This window comes from Sodiomyces alcalophilus, assembly GCF_042370955.1.
Source record: "Sodiomyces alcalophilus JCM 7366 unplaced genomic scaffold ACRALscaffold_1, whole genome shotgun sequence".
NCBI lineage: Eukaryota > Fungi > Ascomycota > Sordariomycetes > Glomerellales > Plectosphaerellaceae > Sodiomyces > Sodiomyces alcalophilus.
Genome location: NW_027263532.1, coordinates 3429056 through 3449263, shown reverse-complemented (window position 1 = coordinate 3449263; position 20208 = coordinate 3429056). Strand labels below are relative to the sequence as shown.

General features: G+C 56.8%; 9 protein-coding genes across 9 annotated transcripts; 3 read left to right on the top strand and 6 right to left on the bottom strand.

The window, feature by feature from the left end:
- Positions 1-1122: 1122 nt before the first annotated feature.
- On the top strand, positions 1123-3611 carry ACRALDRAFT_2092897 (uncharacterized protein; the record flags this gene model as incomplete). Its single annotated transcript, XM_071022609.1, has 7 exons — positions 1123-1499; positions 1569-1640; positions 1738-1861; positions 1923-2102; positions 2165-2428; positions 2549-2579; positions 2671-3611. Coding segments are annotated over 7 exons (1989 nt in total), but the record flags the coding sequence as incomplete, so codon positions are not given.
- Positions 3612-4161: 550 nt separating this feature from the next.
- On the bottom strand, positions 4162-5007 carry ACRALDRAFT_2092560 (uncharacterized protein; the record flags this gene model as incomplete). Its single annotated transcript, XM_071022595.1, has 1 exon — positions 4162-5007. One exon carries the CDS (start codon positions 5005-5007, stop codon positions 4162-4164), a length of 846 nt encoding a protein of 281 aa, XP_070879500.1.
- A 438-nt stretch (positions 5008-5445) lies between these two features.
- ACRALDRAFT_1073685 (uncharacterized protein) lies at positions 5446-7338 on the top strand (the record flags this gene model as incomplete). The annotated part of the gene is made up of 4 exons (XM_071018133.1): positions 5446-5489; positions 5646-5877; positions 5938-6922; positions 6981-7338. 4 exons carry the CDS (start codon positions 5446-5448, stop codon positions 7199-7201), a joined length of 1482 nt encoding a protein of 493 aa, XP_070879499.1. The 3' UTR covers positions 7202-7338.
- A 182-nt stretch (positions 7339-7520) lies between these two features.
- ACRALDRAFT_1078818 (uncharacterized protein) lies at positions 7521-9137 on the bottom strand (the record flags this gene model as incomplete). The annotated part of the gene is made up of 1 exon (XM_071018817.1): positions 7521-9137. One exon carries the CDS (start codon positions 9135-9137, stop codon positions 7521-7523), a length of 1617 nt encoding a protein of 538 aa, XP_070879498.1.
- Positions 9138-10271: 1134 nt separating this feature from the next.
- Positions 10272-11464, bottom strand: ACRALDRAFT_2039108 (uncharacterized protein; the record flags this gene model as incomplete). Its single annotated transcript, XM_071020929.1, has 2 exons — positions 10272-11313; positions 11379-11464. The coding sequence occupies 2 exons, from the start codon at positions 11462-11464 to the stop codon at positions 10272-10274; spliced, it is 1128 nt and encodes a 375-aa protein (XP_070879497.1).
- Positions 11465-12685: 1221 nt separating this feature from the next.
- Positions 12686-13810, bottom strand: ACRALDRAFT_1059726 (uncharacterized protein). The gene has a single exon (XM_071016090.1). The coding sequence runs from the start codon at positions 13264-13266 to the stop codon at positions 12868-12870; it is 399 nt and encodes a 132-aa protein (XP_070879496.1). The 5' UTR covers positions 13267-13810; the 3' UTR covers positions 12686-12867.
- Positions 13811-14231: 421 nt separating this feature from the next.
- Positions 14232-16513, bottom strand: ACRALDRAFT_1038558 (uncharacterized protein). Its single transcript, XM_071015103.1, has 2 exons — positions 16076-16513; positions 14232-15990 (listed from the first exon to the last, which is right to left on the bottom strand). The coding sequence occupies exons 1-2, from the start codon at positions 16296-16298 to the stop codon at positions 14402-14404; spliced, it is 1812 nt and encodes a 603-aa protein (XP_070879495.1). The 5' UTR covers positions 16299-16513; the 3' UTR covers positions 14232-14401.
- Positions 16514-16822: 309 nt separating this feature from the next.
- ACRALDRAFT_1066991 (uncharacterized protein) lies at positions 16823-17486 on the top strand (the record flags this gene model as incomplete). The annotated part of the gene is made up of 2 exons (XM_071017403.1): positions 16823-16868; positions 16945-17486. 2 exons carry the CDS (start codon positions 16823-16825, stop codon positions 17484-17486), a joined length of 588 nt encoding a protein of 195 aa, XP_070879494.1.
- A 446-nt stretch (positions 17487-17932) lies between these two features.
- On the bottom strand, positions 17933-19722 carry ACRALDRAFT_2039104 (uncharacterized protein; the record flags this gene model as incomplete). Its single annotated transcript, XM_071020928.1, has 3 exons — positions 17933-18810; positions 18874-19518; positions 19671-19722. 3 exons carry the CDS (start codon positions 19720-19722, stop codon positions 17933-17935), a joined length of 1575 nt encoding a protein of 524 aa, XP_070879493.1.
- Positions 19723-20208: the final 486 nt, after the last annotated feature.

Below are 20208 nucleotides of genomic sequence, written 5' to 3'. Positions count from 1 at the left end.
ATACACGACAAGCGCGGTTTGCGAAGAGCAAAGATGTCGTCGCCATGTCTTATCGTCCCGTCCCGTGGCTCCTCTGGGTGATTACGGGAGACCTGATGCAGCCTAGTCAGGTCCTATTGTGGTAGGTAACACAGCAGGAGCAGGAGGTTGCTCTTGTTTCACCGCGTCTTCCTTGGCCGCGGCGGGTCTTTGTCCCCGTTCTCTCTCGCTGCCAAACGCCAACGCCCGCCTTGCTCCAGGACAAGGGGTGCGGGTTCGCGGGCTTATGTGCAAGGAGTGTACAGGAAATTGGAAAGCTCGAGTCGGCGCTGCTGACGCGGCGATGTCCGATCAAACCAGGGATAAAAGAAGAGCTGATGAACGGCCTGGGAATTGGCCTGCGATGGGAATGTATGGCGAAATAAATGTCTGTATCTGCCGTGTATGTATGGAGAATCGATCAGAAGGAGGAGGAACATTCAGGTGGTTGAGAAAGGTGACACCTTGAGGTACATCCGCATGTACCTGTAAGATTTGGGGTACAAATTTCAAGGCATCAGTCCAGGTCCTTTTATAGCGGGGATTGACGAGATACCCCTGGAGGTTACACAGACACTCGAGGTACTTGGAAGTAACTACAGGGATAATTGCCACGAGAAATACTCGTCGGTACCTCTGACCCCCGAAAGATGCGACACCAACCAAGACGCGTTTGTTTTGGTCCCATCACATCACCATCGCCATCACCAGCCATTGCAATCCTTCACCTAGGCTACATACAACGTACAACGTACATCGTATTTTATCCCACGTGAATATACCTCGTACAGGAAAACACACGTAGCATCTCCGACCGCTGCACCTCATCCCTGTATCTTTCGACTGTAATCCACCAAATGAAGTCGGCGAGACACGGTGGGTTTTGAGAGTGTCTCTGGCAAGACTGCGGTCTATTACGCCGTGCATGTCAGCGACATGGCATCCGATGGAGACCAAGAGATTCGCGACCTAGTCGCCGACGTGATTGAGGGTACGCGAAATAGTTGCACTCATACAATCCCCCCTTCATCCCGTGTTCTCACATTACGTAGTTGACGCGGATGTAAAAGGCGACACCAGGCTCACTCGTCCATCTATTCTCTAGCATCCAGAGTCCCCGCGAAGCAACGTGCTACGAGCATCAAGCCCACCGTTCAGAAATTGGCCTCCAAGGCTTATGAACATGGCCTCCTCCCTGACCCGCTGAACGATCTGATCGACCTGCTCACAGTGCCCAGCCACCTCGACCAGGCCAGCCTGAATGCCCTCGTCAACAACCTCTACCCGGCCACCCGCCTGTCGCCTGATGCCGTGTTGAAAGTCGTTGGCTGCCTGGGCAATGGGGAGTTTAAGCCCCCTTTCCCAATCCAGGCCGGCCTCCTGAGATGGCTCATAATGGTGTACCACATCATTGATGGGCCTGGCATTCTGTCCCAGGCGTATCCGGTGCTCTTCAACTTGCTGGAGACCGCAGCTATCAGGTTGGTTTTCTTCTTCGCGTCAATGGCTCATCGTCATATCATTCTTACTAACCACGACTCTTCCTCCAGACCATACTTATGCCATGTCTTAGCCCTCATCACACGGCGCAAGCATGTCCGCCCGTTCAGAATCCAATCTATGTAAGTCAGGCACAGGCCAATCTCATAAAAGTCTCCCTCTTTCATTCGCCGAACTGCCTCCCGTCGGCCAGGGGAAGTGGCTGACAGGATCACACAGCCTGAATCTGTCGCGGCAAACAGGAAATGACCCGGCTTTGACTGGGCTTCTGCGGATATACAAGGACTACTATCCGGAAATCATTGTCGGCGACGCCGTGAAAGGCAAGGCGTCGACATTCAAGGTGAGCCCAGGTCATGGCAACGCCTCTTCCCTCACCCAAGTCCTCATGCTAACGTGAACAGCACCCCGACTTGGAATGGCGCGAAAGGTTGGGTGAGATACAGAGGGCGCATGCCCAAAGGACAGCGGAAACCGAAGCGAGGAATCAGAATGGCTTCACTGTCGACCGGCACATTTCTCTCAGGGGGCGGGGCGGGCGTCCATCAGGTGTCCCTGCAGTGCACACATCGTACGCTACCGAGGTGAGACCACCACGACCCGTATCGACCTACCTCTCTCTGCAGAGTTTCTGACTAGAGACAAGAAATCGGTTACCTTGGAAGAAATCGACAACGTCGACCGCTTTGTGAACAACCTGGAGAAGATTGAGCTGCCGAACCAGCTTGCCGCTGTCCTGGCCGACCCTTTGCTTCAAAAGTTGGTTTTGCTCAGGAAGGACTACCTCGTTACTCGGAGAATCGTTCACTGGGTCGAGGCGGCTCTGGACGATATCCTCACCGGCACGGCGGACACAAAGACTTTCGTCGACACCATGGAAGTTCTCGAAGACTATGTCTCCCGCGTCAAGGTAGGCTGAGACTTGTCATGTCATTCCATCTGGGGACATTAAGAGGCTGACATGACTAGGAAACTGCCCCCGTGATCCTCAACTTTCTTGCAAATCTTTTTGGATACTGGAATGGCATAGATGCGCAGGAAACGATTCTTCGGATTCTACAGTACACACCGCTTCTCGAGTTCAACGGTACGCAGTCTCTCATTCCCACCACCTTCTCTCTCGTTTACCGACCTGTGTCTCATGATCCACAGAACTGTACCAGGCGTTGTTCGGGCCACTCGAGAAATGCCTGCCCAATACTCTGCATACGCAGGTTCTGCTGCTCGAAATGTACCGAAACCTCCTTCGTAACTGGACTTGCAGCCTACAGTCCGTAGATGCGGTCCCCCCTGGAACGCCCTGCCACTCCGTCGTGGAACTTCAAGTCCACGTCGGAAACATCGCTCTCGCCCTGGTACAGGCCAGCCCAAGCACGGCAACCCACTCTACCGTCCTGGAATTCTACGAGCAGGTCGCCAGCACCATGTCGGACCCGGTCCTGGAACCCCTCCTCCGCATCGCCAACCCTCCCCCCCAGCTGGTCTACCTCATCTTCTTCTCCCCTTCCCTCGGAAACGTCTCCCGGCTCGCCGGGATCCTGGCAAAATACAAGACCTCGTTCGACGCCGCCATGGCTAGAGACCGTAAGGCGTACGGGGTGTCTGATTTGCAGACCTACAACGGGTTCCTGATGGACCTGTGCAACTGTATATGGCGCGGCCGGGCCTTCAACTCCTCCGACATCCACGCGCTTGCGTGCCTATCCTCCCCGCAGACCACGGCCCGCCTCCACCGCTACGTCGAGGACCTGGGCATGGACCTCGCCCTGCCCGTGCTGTTCGGGCTGTCCCACTCACCCGTGCTGAGTTTCCAGTCCATGATGTGCGTCCTCGCGCTCGAGGACAAAGCGCTGGAGGAGAACAAGAGGGCCATCGTGACACGACACGGGGGGCCCGTGACGCAGAGCAGCCTGCAGAGATTGGCCAGGGCACGGGGTCTGCGGCTGGAGTGGAACGAGTACCGGCAGCAGGTTCTCAGTGCACTCGAGGGCCAGGGCTTCGGGGGAATCAGCGACCTGATGAGGAATGTGATCAAGGGGCGGCGAAGTGCGTCCCGTACTTCTAGCCAGCCTCGCCAGTCTAGTCTGGCTTGATGCAAATGCAGTAGGTGTACATCATGCCAGGAGTTGTGAACTGGGGAATCAACAGGACCACATGGGGAGGCCAGCTACGGGCCTTGCCTAGTTGGGTTGACAAAAACGCGAAACCTGATTGAGGGGTATCCGAAGAGGAATGCCCTCCAAATGCCTTGTCAATCCGTCTGTCTGCTAGTAGGTACACCCGTTGTTGAACGAGTGTAACCGAACGCCGCGAAGGACAAGTTGAGATTGCCCTTGCCTATGCGTATGCGACAATCATAAAATACGATGGTATTGCCCCTGTTTATCTCCAGTTTTCCGTCATGAAATCCAAGCCATGGTGGCGCCGAGAAGTTGAAAAAATGCCACCCAAAGAACTTTGAAAGTCGACTCCCAAGCCCGTGTCTATCGCATGATTCCCTGCAGCGCTTCAGAGAGTGTGTTGAAAAAATACGCCTTCCACTGCAGCAGGCCACTTGATAGCATCATCTCAACCGCCTCTTTACCAAACCTCCTTTCCCGACGGACGGGTTTCTCCGCAGATTTGGTAGATCCCTTTTTGAGTTCACTTCACATGATGCGACTCGTCCCCGTAGCCACCATAGCCGCCGGCAGCGTATGTCCTCCCCTCGGGGCCAATATCTAGTTTAGTGCGAGGACCCCGATCCTTAAGATCCTGCCTGAGCCAGCCCAGCGCCAGCTCGCCGAGCGTGCTGTTGCCGCTCTGGGCGTCGACGCCCTCGAGGAAGCGCTCTGCGGGGCCCCACTCACGCACCTTTCCGAGGTGCATGTGGACGAGGTGGGTCGGCCAGCCGGCGAGGTTGTCGAGGATATGGGTAGCGTAGACTATGGTACAGACGCGCTTTTCCGTCTCTGCGCGGAGCCAGGCGAGGAAGTTGGCGCGGCTGAGGACGTCGAGGTCGACGGTGATTTCGTCGAGGAGGAGGACGGTCCAGGGCCGGATCAGGCCCATGGCGAGCTGCACGCGGCGGCGCTCGCCGTCGCTCACGGCGTGCATGCGCCAGCGCGTGTCGATGTCGAGGACGTCGATGAGCTCGTCGCGCCGCGCCGGGTATGCGTCGCCGCCGACGGACCGGAGGAGCTCCGTCACGCTGATGTCGGTCCGGACGATGGGGTTGAGCACCCACTCCAGTCCCAGGTACGTCACGCCCTCCAGACCGTCCTTGAAGGGGTCGACGTCTCCGATGGAGATTGTGCCTGCTGGTGCCAGCCTCTTGCCGGCCAAGAGGCGGAGGAGGGTGGTCTTACCAGATCCATTGGCCCCGATCAGGAGAGTTCGCGATTGAACTGGGAGGGAGAGGGTTATGTCGCTGATGCCGGTCGAGTAGTCAGGAAAGGTGTAAGTGAGTCCTCTGGTCTCGATGGTCGGGATGTGTTCCTGGGGGGCCATTATGAAGGTAGTTGAGATCCAGGATGAAGATGTTAGGGGTGTAAAATACGAGAAAAGGACGGAATGGATCGAATTGGAGAGGGAGAGATGAGTGATAAAAGAAAAAAGGGATTAAAAAAGGAGGAGTCGGCGGTTATCCAAGAAAGGGAGGTCCATTGCCCCGCGATGAGGACATGACAATCGAGTGAGGTGATGAGTAATCAAGTAGCCCCGCCCAAGCCACATCTGTACCCCACGGTGTCAAGCCACAGATTTTGCTGTGCCACTCTACATGGACACCGCGAATCGCGTGTCTGAATTCTGAGACGCGTTAATCCAGAGAGTCAGCTTCTATTTCCCTTTACTTTTTCTACTTTCGACCAACTTCTGATTCAACATTCGTCACTGTCTGGAGCACTCTATTTTTCAACGTACAAGTGCTGAAATTGGGTCGGAAATATGGTGACCTTGGAAGAGGTGGTCGGTCTCCTCAAAAAGCCTGAGTACGTCTATCCCCTTCGATGATCTGACGACGTCCGTACGCGATGCCAATGCCATATGTACTCACACATGACGACTAGAGACGTAGAGAAGACCCCGCTATCAAGAGCGCCATCAAGCTACAAGTCTCTTCATTCTTTCTTTCTGAAAAGGGACAGATCGTACAAACAGCAATTCGCCGATACCTACTTCCTCCGCCTCGTCACCATCAAGCCAGCAGTCGAGAAGATCGCCGCGGAAGCATGGAGCGACACCGTCATTGGCGGCGAACCTGCCAAGCAGGTTGAGCGAGTGCTGGATATTCGCCAGGGAGAGCTGTGTTGGGTTGCCGGAACCGTCTACATGGACATGCCACTCAAGCCGAATATCCTAGAGGACGTGTCAAAGGATGTGGGTGAATCCTGCGGGTAGAAACAATCCATCGACGTACATGGGGCTGACGTACTATAGCGCTGGATCTCTGCGCCCATCACGACGGACAGGTACTATTCCGAAGATGGCCAGGACCAAGTCATGCTGGAGGATGATTCGGGCCGGGTCAAACTGGTAGGGGACATCTTGAAAAGCGTACACTTGGTCACGGGCTGCATCATCGCCGTCATGGGCATCGAGAATATCAACGGCGAGATCGAGGTCATCGATATCAAATTTCCCGACTTGGCCCCGCAACCCCAACGATGGACGTTAACAGAACCCCCTACAACATCGGCGAAAGGAAAGGCCGCAGAGGACGAGGACGAGGAAATGGCCGACAATCCGTCTTCTTCGGCGGGGAAAAAAGGGAATAAAATCGCCATCGTATCAGGCCTTTGCTTCTCCGGGACCGACCCATCATATGCCGTCGAGCTGGATCTTCTACTTGAGTACCTCCTCGGCGAAGCCCTCGACCAAGATACACAACGAGACGAGCTCGCCAAGATTTCCCGCGTCGTCATCGCCGGCAACTCCATCTCCACCGCAGCCGACCATCAGATCACACCAGAGGGCGGCGAGGCGAACGGCCAAAAGCCCTCCGTGCCGAGCACGAAGAAGTACGGCTACGATTCGTCGACCTATAACCCCCTGCCCAGCCAGCTCCTGGACGAGTTCCTGTCCGAACTCCTCCATTCTATGCCCGTCACCCTCCTCCCGGGCCCGCAGGACCCGGCCAACGCGAGTTACCCGCAGCAACCCATCCATGTCGCCATGTTCCCGCGCTCGAGGCCCTGGTGCGTCCCTCCATCCTTGTCAGGGCCCAACGCCGCAGCCGAACCGGGCTGGCTGGACAACTCGACGAACCCATGGGAAGCCGAAGTGGATGGGTGGAGGTTCCTTGGCACCGGAGGCCAGAACGTCGACGACGTGTTCAAATATGTCGAGAGTGAGGACCGTCTGGGTATGATGGAAGCCATGTGTCGGTGGCGATGCATTGCCCCGACAGCCCCTGACACGCTTTGTAAGTACCTCTTTCTACGTAACGTGGTTTCTTCTGCCCATACTGACCACAAGACCAGGGAGCTACCCTTTCCAGGATGACGATCCATTCGTGATGAAGACAACTCCTCACCTCTACTTTGTCGGCTGTCAACCCGAGTTCTCGACCAAGGTCATTCACGGACCCGAAGGACAGGTTGTGCGGCTCGTAACTGTGCCGTCATTCTCCGAGACGAAGGAGCTTGTCCTCGTCGACACCGAGACGTTAGAAGTCTCGAAAGTTAAGATTGCCACTTCATGACAAGGGACGGTGGGCCGGGGTTGAGACGGCCAAAAGCGATACTAAGCAGATGTTTTATTTTCGGGATAGCGAGAGGTGCGATATACCCCTGCGATGCAAGAACCAACAAGAAATGGTGATTGGAGAGCCAAGATGAAGAAGAAGAAGAAGAAGAAGAAGCCAATTCCCGAAGCGTCCCGTGTTTGGAACCCCCATATGCCGTCCATCATCCCTCGGGAACAGAATACCGTTTGAATCACTGTTAGACGGCCTGGCCTCGCAAACCACCCCAGTAACAAAGCCCAACGGCCAGCCATCATCGAATGGACGCACCCTAGTTTCAATCCCACATGTCCTCATCGTCGGCATCAGAAAAATCCCAGACGTCGCGGGACCCCTGGACCTCATGCGCAAGCCAAACTTGCCTAATGGTCTGCGGAAGCTGCCGGAGGATCTGCTGCGCCTGCTCGGCCAACCGCCTCCTCTGCGCCTGCACGACCACATCACCGGCCCAAATGTCCCTCTCCCCGCGCGCCGCGCGCCGCAAACTGATCACCTGGCGCCGATCGACCACGATATCCCTGGGACCGGCATGCGTATTGACCACCACGCGGATGAACTGGCACGGCAGCACGCGGAGCGCACGCAGGATATCCGACTCGAACTCGAAAAAGTCGAGGAACGTGAGGTCGTGGCTACCGTCGCTGGTCTCCTGGCCCTGCGGGGGCTGGTCCTGTCGCGTGGGCGTGATTTCAATGTCGATGGTGCGCAGCTTGGCACGGCGCGGGCGGAGGTTCGAAAAGGCGGCGATGGCGGCGGCCATGCGTGCGCGGTAATGGGGCCCGCTTCGGCCGTTTTCAGCTTTGATCCGGATGTGGCGGAAGTGGTGTCCGAACTTGGCCACGTTGATCTCGACGTCGGGGTTGAAGGCCGTGTAGGTGGGGACCTGGGAGGCACGGGAGGAGGACGAAGATGAGGAGGTGGGTGAGCCACTGATGTCGTTGTAGCTCGGGGTTTTCTGGTCCAAGTTTGTGTTGCGTCTTTTGTTCGCGATGCTCATCCTCGCAGCGTTCTTCGTAGCCCGTGACGGACGACGACGGCTACGGCGGACGGGCGCGAATTCGTACTCGTCGCCCTCATGGTCCGAATGGTCATCATTGTCTTCGTACTCACCGTCGCCGTCATCGTCTGAATCCGACTCGACGTCTGGTGCATTGCCGACGCCAGTGTCCCCGTCACCCTGGTGTCCGTTTCCTCCATCCAGTCTACCAGAAGGACTAGGTTTGAGCCCCGTACTGTCGCGGATCAAATATTCAAAAGTGTTTTGTCCGTATAGGACGCGGATGCACTCGTCGGCAATCTGCGAGTTTGTGCGCATAATCGCCGTTTCGAGCGTCTGCCGCTTGTGCCTGTGGACCTTGGACCAGCCCTCGAAGACGCGGATAGGTTCGGGGGCCTCGAGGAGGTAGCCGTATATCTGTTCCCGAATCTCGAGGGGCAGCAGGAGAAAGTGGCATTTCCGGGGCGCCTCGCGGAATAGTAGACTGAGGCGGAACTCTCTCTCCTCGCGGTCCTTCGTCTGCCAATCGTTGGGGTCTTGGTCAGGACGCGCTCTGGAGATGACATTTTTGACTATCTTGTGGAGGTGTTGATTCACGGCCGGTTTGTCCCTGCGTTTGCTTTGGGCTCCCTGGGAATCTTTCCCCGTCGTCTTGCGACTGAGGGAGAGCCTGGCTTTCACCTTCTTGCGACTGAGGGAGAGCCTGACTTTCACCTTCTTGTCTCTCTGGCCGGCCGTCTTCTGTAACGAAACCGGCTCGGTGGTTTTCTTCTCGGCAGCCTCTCTCTCGGATTTGGCCTTCTTGCGGATATCAATCTTCAGCTTCTCCAGCTCCTTGTGGTACCCATGGTACATGGCGGGTATTTCTGAGCCCCCGGGCCGCGTTGTGTAGCTCATTTTGCCGTCACCCGGTGACACGTTGGGGCGTGGCATTTCCAAGTCCGACTCATCATCGAGTAAACAGATGATTTCGCTCGCCTTGGGTTTTTTGTACTTGCGCTGTTGGTTCCGTCGTTAGCTTCCCGCTTTCCATTTATAGACAGGAAAGGGTGGAAGGCCGCTCTGGGGGAACTCACAGAACGGACATCTTTTCCAGGTTCGTCACCATCTCGTACGGGAATCTTCCTCTTCCGTGGGGCGGTGGTGGCATTGGTGCGGCCTTGACGGCTTGAGACGACCACGGTTGCAGTAGACATCTTGAATAACAGGTCAATATACTCGCTTTCTGTCTTAGTTCGATGCCAATGATGTCTGCCGGTATGGCGAGCTTTCCTCGTTCATGGTCCTGGGAACTCGCCCAGGTGAGGATGTCTATGGATGAAATGGATGGAAAGATGAGGTGCCGCTCAGTTGGACATGTGTGGAAGGCAAATAGAATCAAATGATGTGTTTGCTTCCTTGCATAGAAGCCATAGCAGTGCTCGACAAGACGGAACCGATGCTCTTCTGGTCTGAAGGGAGCGAAGAAATCAAGTGACTTGTCCTCCAGTGCTTGGAAGAGCGAAGCTCGTTAAGGTTCCTGCCAACACAGTCTCGAGAGTAAGAAAGAGATGGTATGTAACGTGCTGGCCCGTCTAAATTTGCCAGAATGGAAGAGATGGAACGATGGTATGTTGTTGGAATGGCATCTATGGATTTCTGTAGCAGCCTGGAGAGTTAAACGGCGTGAATTAAAGCTAAAGGCGAGGTGAGGTTGAAGAAAAGGTGATAATATATTGTGGTCCGGTGTAAGTCGCAAGTCATCGATGAGTGCAAGTAAATAATAAGGCGGCAGGATCAAGCGACCAGGTCAAAGGAAAAGATAGGAAAGAAGGGAGAATCCAGGGCAAACAAACAATCGAATCTGACGAGGCGCTTCTGGTATTCGTTTGTTTGAATCAAAGGCAAATAAAGACAGGTACGCTAGCTAATCTTTATGGGCTCCGTCTCCGTAGTCTCAGCAACTGATCCCGTTCACTGTAATCAAGTCATTAAATCCCAGCTCATATCAACATGATCCCAACGCCGGCAAGAGAGCACCTTACGATTTACTCAAGGTGGCAGAGTTCCTGCCTGCACCATGTGAGCATACTTCTCGCGATATCCCTCGAGAATGTCCAAGCTGACGCTAGACCCTCCACACACAACGAGCACGACGTTCTTCTCCCGCCATTCCGCATCGGTCAGGCCCCTGCCTAATGTCCGCCTCAGTTCGCCGTTGTAGCAAATGGCAATGGTGGCGCCGCAAGCCGTCTCAACGAGGAAGCGCGCGTCATCGACAAAGCGCACGCAGGCCATGGCCGCCTCGGCATCGCTGACCGTGACGCTCTCAAGTCCCGCTGGAGGACCAGCCGCAGCAGAAGCTTCCCGCTTGGCTTCCCTCTTCGGCCCGAGGACGGCCTTGCGCTCGGCCCACTCCCAGGTCTTATCGGAGACGCGAACGGCGCCGAGGCTGGTGGCGATGGAGGTGATTCCCGGTAGGGTGAGATGCTCGCCGGCCTCGATGCTGGCGTGGAGACTATGAGCGCCATGGGTCTCCACGGCGACGACGGATGGGGTTTTGCCGTGAGGCCAGGGGGCCGAGGCGGACGGGTCGCATTCCATGTTTTCGAGGCCCTGGAAGAGACCGTTGAGGAGACCGCCGCCGCCGACGGAGCAGACCAGGGCGTGGAGGTCGAGGTGGGTGGGGAACTGGGCGGCGAGCTCGGTGATGATGGTCGCGGCGCCGTCCCAGATATGGGGGTGGTCGAAGGGGGGAACGTAGACGCCGTCCGGGTCGTTGGCGAGGAGGTTCTCGCGGAGGTGCTTGTCGGCCTCGGCCCAGTTGTCGCCGACCTGCTCGACGCGGGCGTGGAGGAGCCTCAGCTTGGAAACCATGAGGGCCGAAGTGGCGGTGGGGGTGACGATGGTGGCCGAGCGGTTCAGGGCGAGGGCCGAGGTGGCACAGGCGAGGCCGGCGTTGCCGCCGGAGGAGCAGTAAAAGTGGACATTCGGAGAGGCGGAGGCGGCGGCGGCGCGGAGGGTGAGGTTTCCGACGCCGCGGGACTTGAAGGAGCCCGAGGGCTGGAGGTTTTCGAGTTTTAGGAAGATGTTACTGGGGATGGTTAGCTTGTGTGTTTTTCGGGTCTTTGAAGGGGCGATTGTGTAGAGGCGACTTGCCATCCTGCAGCCCGCGAGAGCTGGGGCGAAGCAATTAGTGGTGTCTCGATCCACGGCAGCTTTGCGCCCGAGTCGACCGAGCCCATTGCGAACAGTGCGCGTTGGAGTAAGGTCTTGGTAGAATACGGGGTGGGAATAAAGTGCGACAGTCAACAGGATAAGGCAGGCAGGTATACCAAGCGACCAAGACGACTTGGTACGGTAACTATGGTCGTGGCTGTTGACAGTTGATTTCGCGTTGTCATACGAGGGAACAGCGCCTTATCTACTCGAATCTCTATGCATCATCCCCTGAATACAAAACAATGGAGTTAGGTCAAGGGCGTCTTATTCGCGGTTATACGACCAACAGAGTACTTCACCTACAGCGTCGGTCGTCATATAGACGAAAAGTAACTCGACGTCAGATTCAAAGTAGAGTCCGCCTAGACTCTGGGCTAACAGGGTTCCCGCAGGAGCCGCATGCCGTACGCCGCATGCTGCATGCACGCATGACGAAGGGCGTGGCGTAAGACAGAGGCGACGTTTCTATATGGTAACGAAAGGGAATCTATAGGGTAAACTAGGGCCAAGTATAGGGTAAGACGAAGATAACACGAACCCTAAGACGCCCGTTGGGGTGGTGGGGACGGAGTTGGGTGGCCAAGTGAGTCCCGTGGAGAGACTGAATGGTCTTTGTACTTGTTTGACCTGCCTTTTTCGAGAAAGAAAAGTGGAAAACGCAGTATAACGGGTCGGGTCAGGGTGTAAGTTGGGCGTGGAATAAGTCGAGAGTATTTTCGAAGGATTTGTGATGACGCCTGGGGTGGGCTCACTGGAGTGACGCAACGCCAAGGTGGGAAATTGGGATTATTGATCTCTTCCGCCGTTCAGACTCATAACATTGTACTCCGTTGTCAATCCCAATGCCGAACGATGGTCGATTACCCCGGATTGTGGTTTCGTGGATTCTCGGCTTCGGGAGACGGACTGCATAGGCGAGATCGGAGGGCCCCTCATGCCGGTGCTCGCTAATTATAGCGTGTCACTGGGCCAGTCTCGACCACTAGTGCAAAGTCGATCATACCGAAGCTAGGCCAGGCAATGGTTGAAGTAAAACTTTGCGTTGGGATACTCATCGTGTGGCTTGTTTTGGACAAGTTGGGAAGCAGAGAAAAGGATTTGGCGAGGTCAGACGACGATAAGGAACAGACGCTGGCGTAATGCCGGTTCCCAAAATGATACCACCACGGTACTTATTATCCAATGAAAAGCTAGCTGTGGAAAAGGTACCGGTCATGTATCTTTCTGGGCAGATCCTCTCGATGCAGGTACGAAACTTTGGTCCATCTTTTCATTGGGGTCTCGGTAAGACTTCCGATGCTAGCCGGTCCCGCCTGCCCCTGGAACGCATCGCGGCGTTTCAATGATTAATGCTTTCGGTGAGCCTTCACGTGGCTACCATCACCCATCACCATCCTCATGATCCTCATGATCCTCTCCTTCTTCCCTATCCCCCCCCTATCCTCGAATATATCACCTCTCTATACGTCTCCGCCAGCTCCCTCCCCCATGACCCCTCTCCCCCCTCGAGGACGCGAGACATGAACCCCTCAAAATCGTCCAGCACCATCTCCAGCTCGCCAAAGTAGTTCACACCGCCTCGCTGCACGAAGCCGACCTTCCTGAACAACGTGACGCTCTTCCCGTTTCCCTCCTTGATCTTGGCCACGAGACTCCGTAACCGCCCCCGAGACGGGGACGTCCTCGCTCCTCCTCCCCCCCGCCCGCCGCTCCCCCGGACGTGCTCCTCCAACACCTCATCCAGATGCCGGTGCAAGTAGGTCATGAGCGCCGTCACTGCCGCGAACCCCACGCCTTTGCCTCGCCAGTCGTCTTCGGCAACCATGACGTCTACTTCGCCGACCCAGTCCCCTTCCCTTTCCCCTTGTCCTCGGTCGCCATCATCATCATCATCGTCAGTGTCGCCATGGTAAGGGTATAAGAAAAAGTTGACATCCCCGAGCATCGCCTCCTCGCCATCCACCTCGCCCGCTGTCACTCGTTCTTCGGTCGCATCTCCCATCGGTCGGCACAGGATGAAGGTGAGTTTGTCGTGTGCCTGTCGCCAGGACTCCTGGTTTTCATACTCTTCCTCCAGTGTGAGCGGCTCAGACGCCGTGGCCTCTTGGATGTCCTGGAAATGAGGAATTAGGGAAGAAGTCCCGGAGAAGAGTGAAAGGGATGCGTCGTACGGTGTCGCTCATCCAGCGGTGGTACTTGGCCACATGCCGCGCCTCGTAGGGCACCAGCACCACCCGAGGTGTCAAAATCGCTGCACTTGTCAGTTGGTCGACTGCCTATTCTTTCAGTGACTGTTTTCGTCATGTCAAGCTCACCTGTGTGTTCGTTGATCTTCATTGGGGTAGGTGTTCTATATAAGCTAGATGTGAGAGATTTTTGGGTAGGATTGACGGCCGAGGGGTAAAAAAAAAAAGAAATGAAAAAAAAAAAGAGACCCCAAAATGCCAAAATGTCCCCATCTTCGACACACTTTCCCCCTTTTCCCCCTTTTATTTACTGAACAAAAAAGAATAAAAAAAGAGGAAAGAAGGGAAAATATGTCGTCAACTCGCTCATGATTAAGATACCACCTGAAATGACCCATTACATTCTTTTGAATTCTCAAGAAGCAAATCTCTGTTGCCTCCACCAAACCGACACCCAACAACTCCAGGGCAAATCCTCACCGAGACAGCGTGGTTGAATTCTTGTGAGGCCATATGCAATGCCAAAGACAAAAGCATACTTGTCAAGTAAGGAAAAAGTGGCCCGAAAGGCCAACGGAGACTCGTGCCTGGAGCGAGAGCAGATGTGGGTTACCATGAACCTAGGAAAGCCCGTGTCTATTCCATCAAGTAAAGTGGCTTATTTTGATATAATGTACAGTGTAGTGATATACACGAATACATGGCTTCGATTCTACTATTGGTACAGTCGTACAGAATACACGAAATGGGAGGCATGGCATCCATCGCTGGCACCTACGAATCCACTTCCTCGGGCACGACCGGAGGGAACAAAGCCGCCCACTTCCCCTTGGGCAACTTCCCCTCCTTGCGCGCCCCGTAGTCGAGGTCCCCCCGGAACACGGCGTGTTCAAAAGTCCGCCGGTCGGGCTGCACGCCGAGAATGTCCAGCAGCTGCGCCATCTTGCCCGGCATGAACGGCTGCATGAGGATGCCCGCCACCCGCACCGCCTCGGCCGTGTGGAAAACAATCTTGTTCCGGGACTCGGCATCGGGCACCTTGGTGGCATCCCACGGTTCCCGGCTGGCAAAGTACCGGTTCGCCTCGGCCAGCAGGTCCATGGCCGCCCGGATCGCGACGCCGGGGTTCGGTCCGCCCCCGCAACCCTCCATCGCCTCCGCCATGGCCCGTGGCGCCGCATCGATCTGCTCCGCCAGCTTCGCCCACCCCTTCTCGCGGTAGCGGGAACCCGTCTTGTGCTCGTGGGCGCGCGCCCAGGCCACCGCCTCGGCGACGTCCCAGCGCGAGCTCCGGGTGACGCGGCTCAGCGTGTTGCCGAGCATGGACCGGAGGTCCTTCTCGTAGCGGGCGAAGACGAGCGAGTTTTCGTAGTCGGCGTCGTTTTCGATGCCGCCGTCCCGCAGCATAAAGTACCGCATCGTGTCGACGCCCCACCGCTCCACGGCGAAGAACGGGTTGACGACGTTGCCGAGCGACTTGGACATCTTCCGCTTGCCCAGCGTCCAGTGCGCGTGGCTCAGGAGCTGCTTGGGCGGCTGGATGCCCACGGCCATGAGCAGCGCCGGCCAGTACACGCCGTGGAAGCGAAGAATGTCCTTCCCGATGACGTGCACGTCGGCGGGCCACCCGCCGCGCTGCTCCTGGCCCGGCGCCCAGGCGGGGAAGCCGGCCTTGGTGAGGTAGTTGATGAGCGCGTCGACCCATACGTAGATGGTCTGCGACGGGTCGTCCGGCACGCGGATGCCCCAGTCGAGCCGATTGACCGGTCTCGAAATAGACAGGTCCTCGAGGTTATGCTTGACCCAATGGACCACCTCGTTCATCCTCGCCCGCGGCACGATCCAGTCCGGGTTTTCCTCGTAGAAACGCAGGAGCTGGTCCCGCAGCGCCGTCATCCGGAAGTGATAGTTCTTCTCTTCGATCCACTCGACCTCGTTGCCACTCGCGATGGACGCCATGATGGTCTTGCCCGTCTGCGGCACCGTCGTCTTTTCAATCTCCTTCTCGGAATAGAAGCACTCGTCGCTCACGCAATACCACCCGGAATGCTTCGACTCGTAGATGTGACCCTTCTCCTTGAGCATGAACCAGAAGTGCTGCACGGCATCTATGTGGTCCTGGTCGGTGGTGCGCACGAAAAAGTCGTTGTCCATGCCGCAGAGGGACGCGAGTTCGCGGAACTTTTGGGTGTTGGAGTCGCAAAACTCCTTGGAAGGGATGCCCTGCTGGGCTGCTGCCCTCTGGACCTTCATGCCGTGTTCGTCGGTACCGGTGCAGAGGAGGGCCTTGCGTCCACGAAGGGTGTGCCAGCGCTTAATGGCATCGGCGAGTATCATGCTATACATGTGGCCAACATGCGGTGCTGGAACGACCCAGGTGATATCGTGTCAGCCGTCGACCGACAGGACGACCAACGAGAGAACGGCAAGGGGAAGGGAGTATCGTACATGCGTTGACGTAGAAAATGGGCGTAGTCACGTAGAAGGGCTTCGCGGGAGGGCTCGAGGAGCCGGAGCTGCTCGTGGTGGACCACCGCTTGGATTGGCCATGGCTGCAAGATGGACAGATCCAACGCGGACGAGTGTGCGAGATGGGACGGCTACGGGGCCAGTAGCGGGCTGTGGAGGATCTGAGAGCCCTCAGCGAGCGATCGGCGGGCCCATGGATCATGTCGAGGGTATGGAGCACCTAACGAGCGGACGTTTGATCCGGGACGATGGGTGCGGCGACAAGAGTACGGAGTTTGCTGGATTGATCGAAGCACAGTTGTGTACGGTATAGAATTATGTCAGGTGTGTAAAAGAGTGCGCTGGTCCGTGATGGTCATGATGATTACTATGGAGAGCTCCAGGCTGCGTACCGTCACGTCAAAAGCTCAAAGCTCGAAAGTTCAAAAGCTCAAAAAAGCTCAAAAAGCACTTGGTGAAACTCGTGTGGTAGCAAGCCGGCCAGGCCTATCTCGGAAGTACTAGCGCGTCTTTGCCTGGATGGCGTTTGGATTATGTAATATCATGTGACCTTGCTAGACCACAGCTACACGTGACAAAGTACCGATGTACCTATCGGAAAAATTCCGGACCCACTATAGCTCGAACGTTTTCAGTCCGCAAAGGTTTGAAGGCACTTACAAATTGCCCCACCACTACAAGTCGGAAGGAAACATCTCGGACCTCTTTCAAACCAAACACATCACCATGGCTCTCCCTACGCGCGAAGTTCAAATAAAACAAGCAGCCGACAGTATGGACTCAACCCAAGTCATCCCGCAACAGTCGCTCTTCTCGTCCATGTCCCACTAACAGCCAATCCTTAACAGCGGCCCAGATCTTCGTAGACGCCTACTACGACGCCCTGAACCGGCGCACCAAACCCTCCACCGTCCTCCCGCCCTTCTACGTCTCCGCCTCCACCGCCTACAATGCCCACCCACCCGACATCTCCATCAACGGGCGCCCCCTCACCTCACCCACGGAGTACGGCGCGCTGCTAGAACAATACTACCACAAAGACGACCAAGACGGCGCAACAGCAAAGAAACCCCCGCCCACGAGCAGCAGGCAGGCCTCCAAACCGCAGGTGCGCTTCGAGATCGAGTCGTTCGACGCCCACGTCGTCAACCCGGACTACAACCTCGCCGCCCCGCCCCACGTCCTGTCGACCCCGGACAAGACGGGCGCCAAGTGCAGCGTGCTCACCCAGGTCACGGGCCGCATCTACTACGGCCGCGGCCGTGACGCGCCCGCCAAGACGTTCAACGAGGTGTTTGTCCTTGTGCCCAACTGGGACATGTTTGTGCGGAACCCGCCCAAGGGAGCGCGGAGGTGGCTTATCATGAGCCAGAACTTTCGCGCGCTCTGAGGGGTGGCGGAGCGGGGTTAGTCGAGGCGAGGTGAAGAAAGACGAGGGGCTATAGAACAGGCGGAGGACAGCTAAAATAGGGCTAGGGTGTGAGGAAACCAGGCACAAAAAAGGAAAGCACGCTGGACTGATTCTGGCTTGATGGAGTTTAGGTTTTTTCTGATTCTTTCGGCAAGTCTGGCGAGGCGTTGGGTTCAGTCGGTGCAATATTATGGGCGGTTCGCACCGAAATTAGGATAGCACTGTCACTTTGCAAGGCCAATGAGATGGGAACAGAACAGGGAAGAAAAAAACAGCAAAGAGAAAGATAGAGAGTTGACAAGCACCAGGAAATAAAAGATTCGGTGCCATATTGCTTGCCTCTCGTCTCCCTTGCGGCCCTGTGATGAAATGCTATGTATCTATCTGCCAGACTCGGATTCTCATTGTCAACTTGCGCCCGTTATTCACGCACCTATCTGCTGCTTCCTGTAGTTCCAATACCCAGCCCGTATCGGATCCCACTTCTCCGCCAAGCGGGAGAGGTACAGCGCCGCCTTCTCCTTCTCCCCCTTCTCCACCCACACGTCCGCCAGGAAATTCAGCGCGTGGCTACTCCGCACCCGCTCCTGCTCCTCCCCCTCCCCGACGCCCGCGACAAACTGCGCCGCAAAGGCCTCGGCCGTCGCGAGCGGCCTGGCCCCCTTGGCGAGCACGCCGCGCAGGTAGTTCCACGCGGCCTGGTTCTGGGGCGCCACGGCGGCCTTGTCCTGGGCGTAGCGGATCTCGCGGTCGACCGTGTCGGCGGGGACGGCCGGGTCGTGCTCGGTGGCGTGGGCGCCCGGGGTCGAGGCGGCCGGGTCGGAGAAGACGAGGAAGAAGCGGTGGCTCCAGGCCGAGTTGTTGCGCACGTCGTCTTCGATGAAGGACTGCGTCGCCCCGAGCTCCTGCGGCGTCCACAGGCCCAGCTTGCGCACCAGCGACTGCCGGTAGCTCCACACGTGGTAGTTCTTGGTGTCCTCGGCGAGGATGACGCGCAGGAACTCCGACTCGGACCGCGCGAGCTTGCTCACCGCGTCGGCGTCGCCGGAAATCTTGGCGCGGTAGTGGTCCAGGAGCAGCTGGCGGTGGTGCCAGATTTGGTAGTTTTTGAGGTTTTCGAGCGACACTTGGTTCAGCCACTCAATCTCGTCCGGGATGGGAATGTCGAGCGCCTGGATAATCTTGAACCGGTACAGCCAGACGGTGTAGTGGGCCGCATTCATGGAGATGACGTGTTCCGTGAGGCGGAGCGTGCGGGGGGAGTATTCCTCGGCGGCCATGACGGCGCGGAGGTAGCTGATGGCTGCGGGTTTTTTGGTGAGCAAGGTGAATGGGCAGACGGGAGGTCAGGACGGAACTGACTGACCTTCAGCATAATGGTCCGGGTAGGCAATGGCAGCCAGTGCACCCTCAGGCTCCTCGGCAGGGATAGGCACCACGTCGTCCCACTCCGGGTCTTGGGCATACGGCCCCATCTTCTCCCCGTACAGTTCGTTCTTCAACTTGGCCATCTCTTGTCTCCTTTGTCTATCGTCCTCGATTTCTTCTGGTGTGACGTCCTCGTGGACAGAATCGGAACCGGGCCGGGTCAATCCGAGGCGGGCGAGGCCACGGCGCTGCAGGAAGCGGTTGTGCAGTGCCTCGAGGGCAGCCAGACGGGCCTGCTGGAGGGCGCGTCGGTCGAACTCTTCCGGGGAGAGGTCGCCGAGGTCGCGTCCGTGACGGTCGTGGCCCCAGGCGCGGTTCTTCTGGGTGCGCGAGAGGCGGCGGACGGGGAGGGACTCCTTGCTGACCTGCTTCCAGAATTCGCGGTCGGCCTTGTTGGAGAGGACGACTTGTTTGGAGGCGATGAGCGGTATGAAGAAGGCGTTGGCCCAGGTCTGGCGTTCGGTCGGGGTGAGGCCGTGCAAGCCGACTTCCTCGCGGCGTTTCTCGCAGGGATTGGTCTGGTAGTAACGTTGCGTGGTTCGTTCGTTGACTGTCTTGGGAGGCGAGAACTCGGGCTCTTTGGCTGTGCCAGAGGGAGGAAAAGGTCAGCAGTGAAGGAGAGACGGGATAGGACGGTCTTCCGGGGGTGGTGAATGGAAGGGTTAGAGGAAGTGAAAGAGAGCGAAGGGAGTTGGGGTATTATCATCGACGGGAATAATGGGGCTCTCTCCTTACTCTTACTCGCAGCTTCCTTGGCTTTGGAGCTTGCTTTGGCCTTTGGGGGCATGTCTGCGGGGCTAGACCGGCCGAGGAGAGGGATGGATGGAGATGCGAGAAGAGCTGAAAAGATGTGACGGCGGGGAGCTTTGATGCTTCGTTGGTGAGGACCCCGCGAAAGCCATACAAAGAAAAAGAGTACGTACCTTTGGGTAGCGCGTGCCCCACCTCCACCGCGGGGGCCATTGAAGCGGACACCGAGGTTTGGGTACCTGGAGTACAATGTAATAAGGGAAGAGAACAATGATACGGAGTAGTTGGTCTCCATGCACCAGGGGCCAAATAACCCATTATTCGACCTTTTCCTTTCTCCTTGCAGAGAGAGTATTGTAGTCTTTCTCAATGCATCCCTTCCATGGCGGGGTTGCACTGTGTAATGCTACGGTTTGGTAGCATGTTGGTTGGCGAGGCAGTACGATATGAGTGCAAGGAGATGGATAGACTGGTGTAAGTAGCAATTGGGGATGATGCTACGGAATGCTCGCGCAACAAAGCA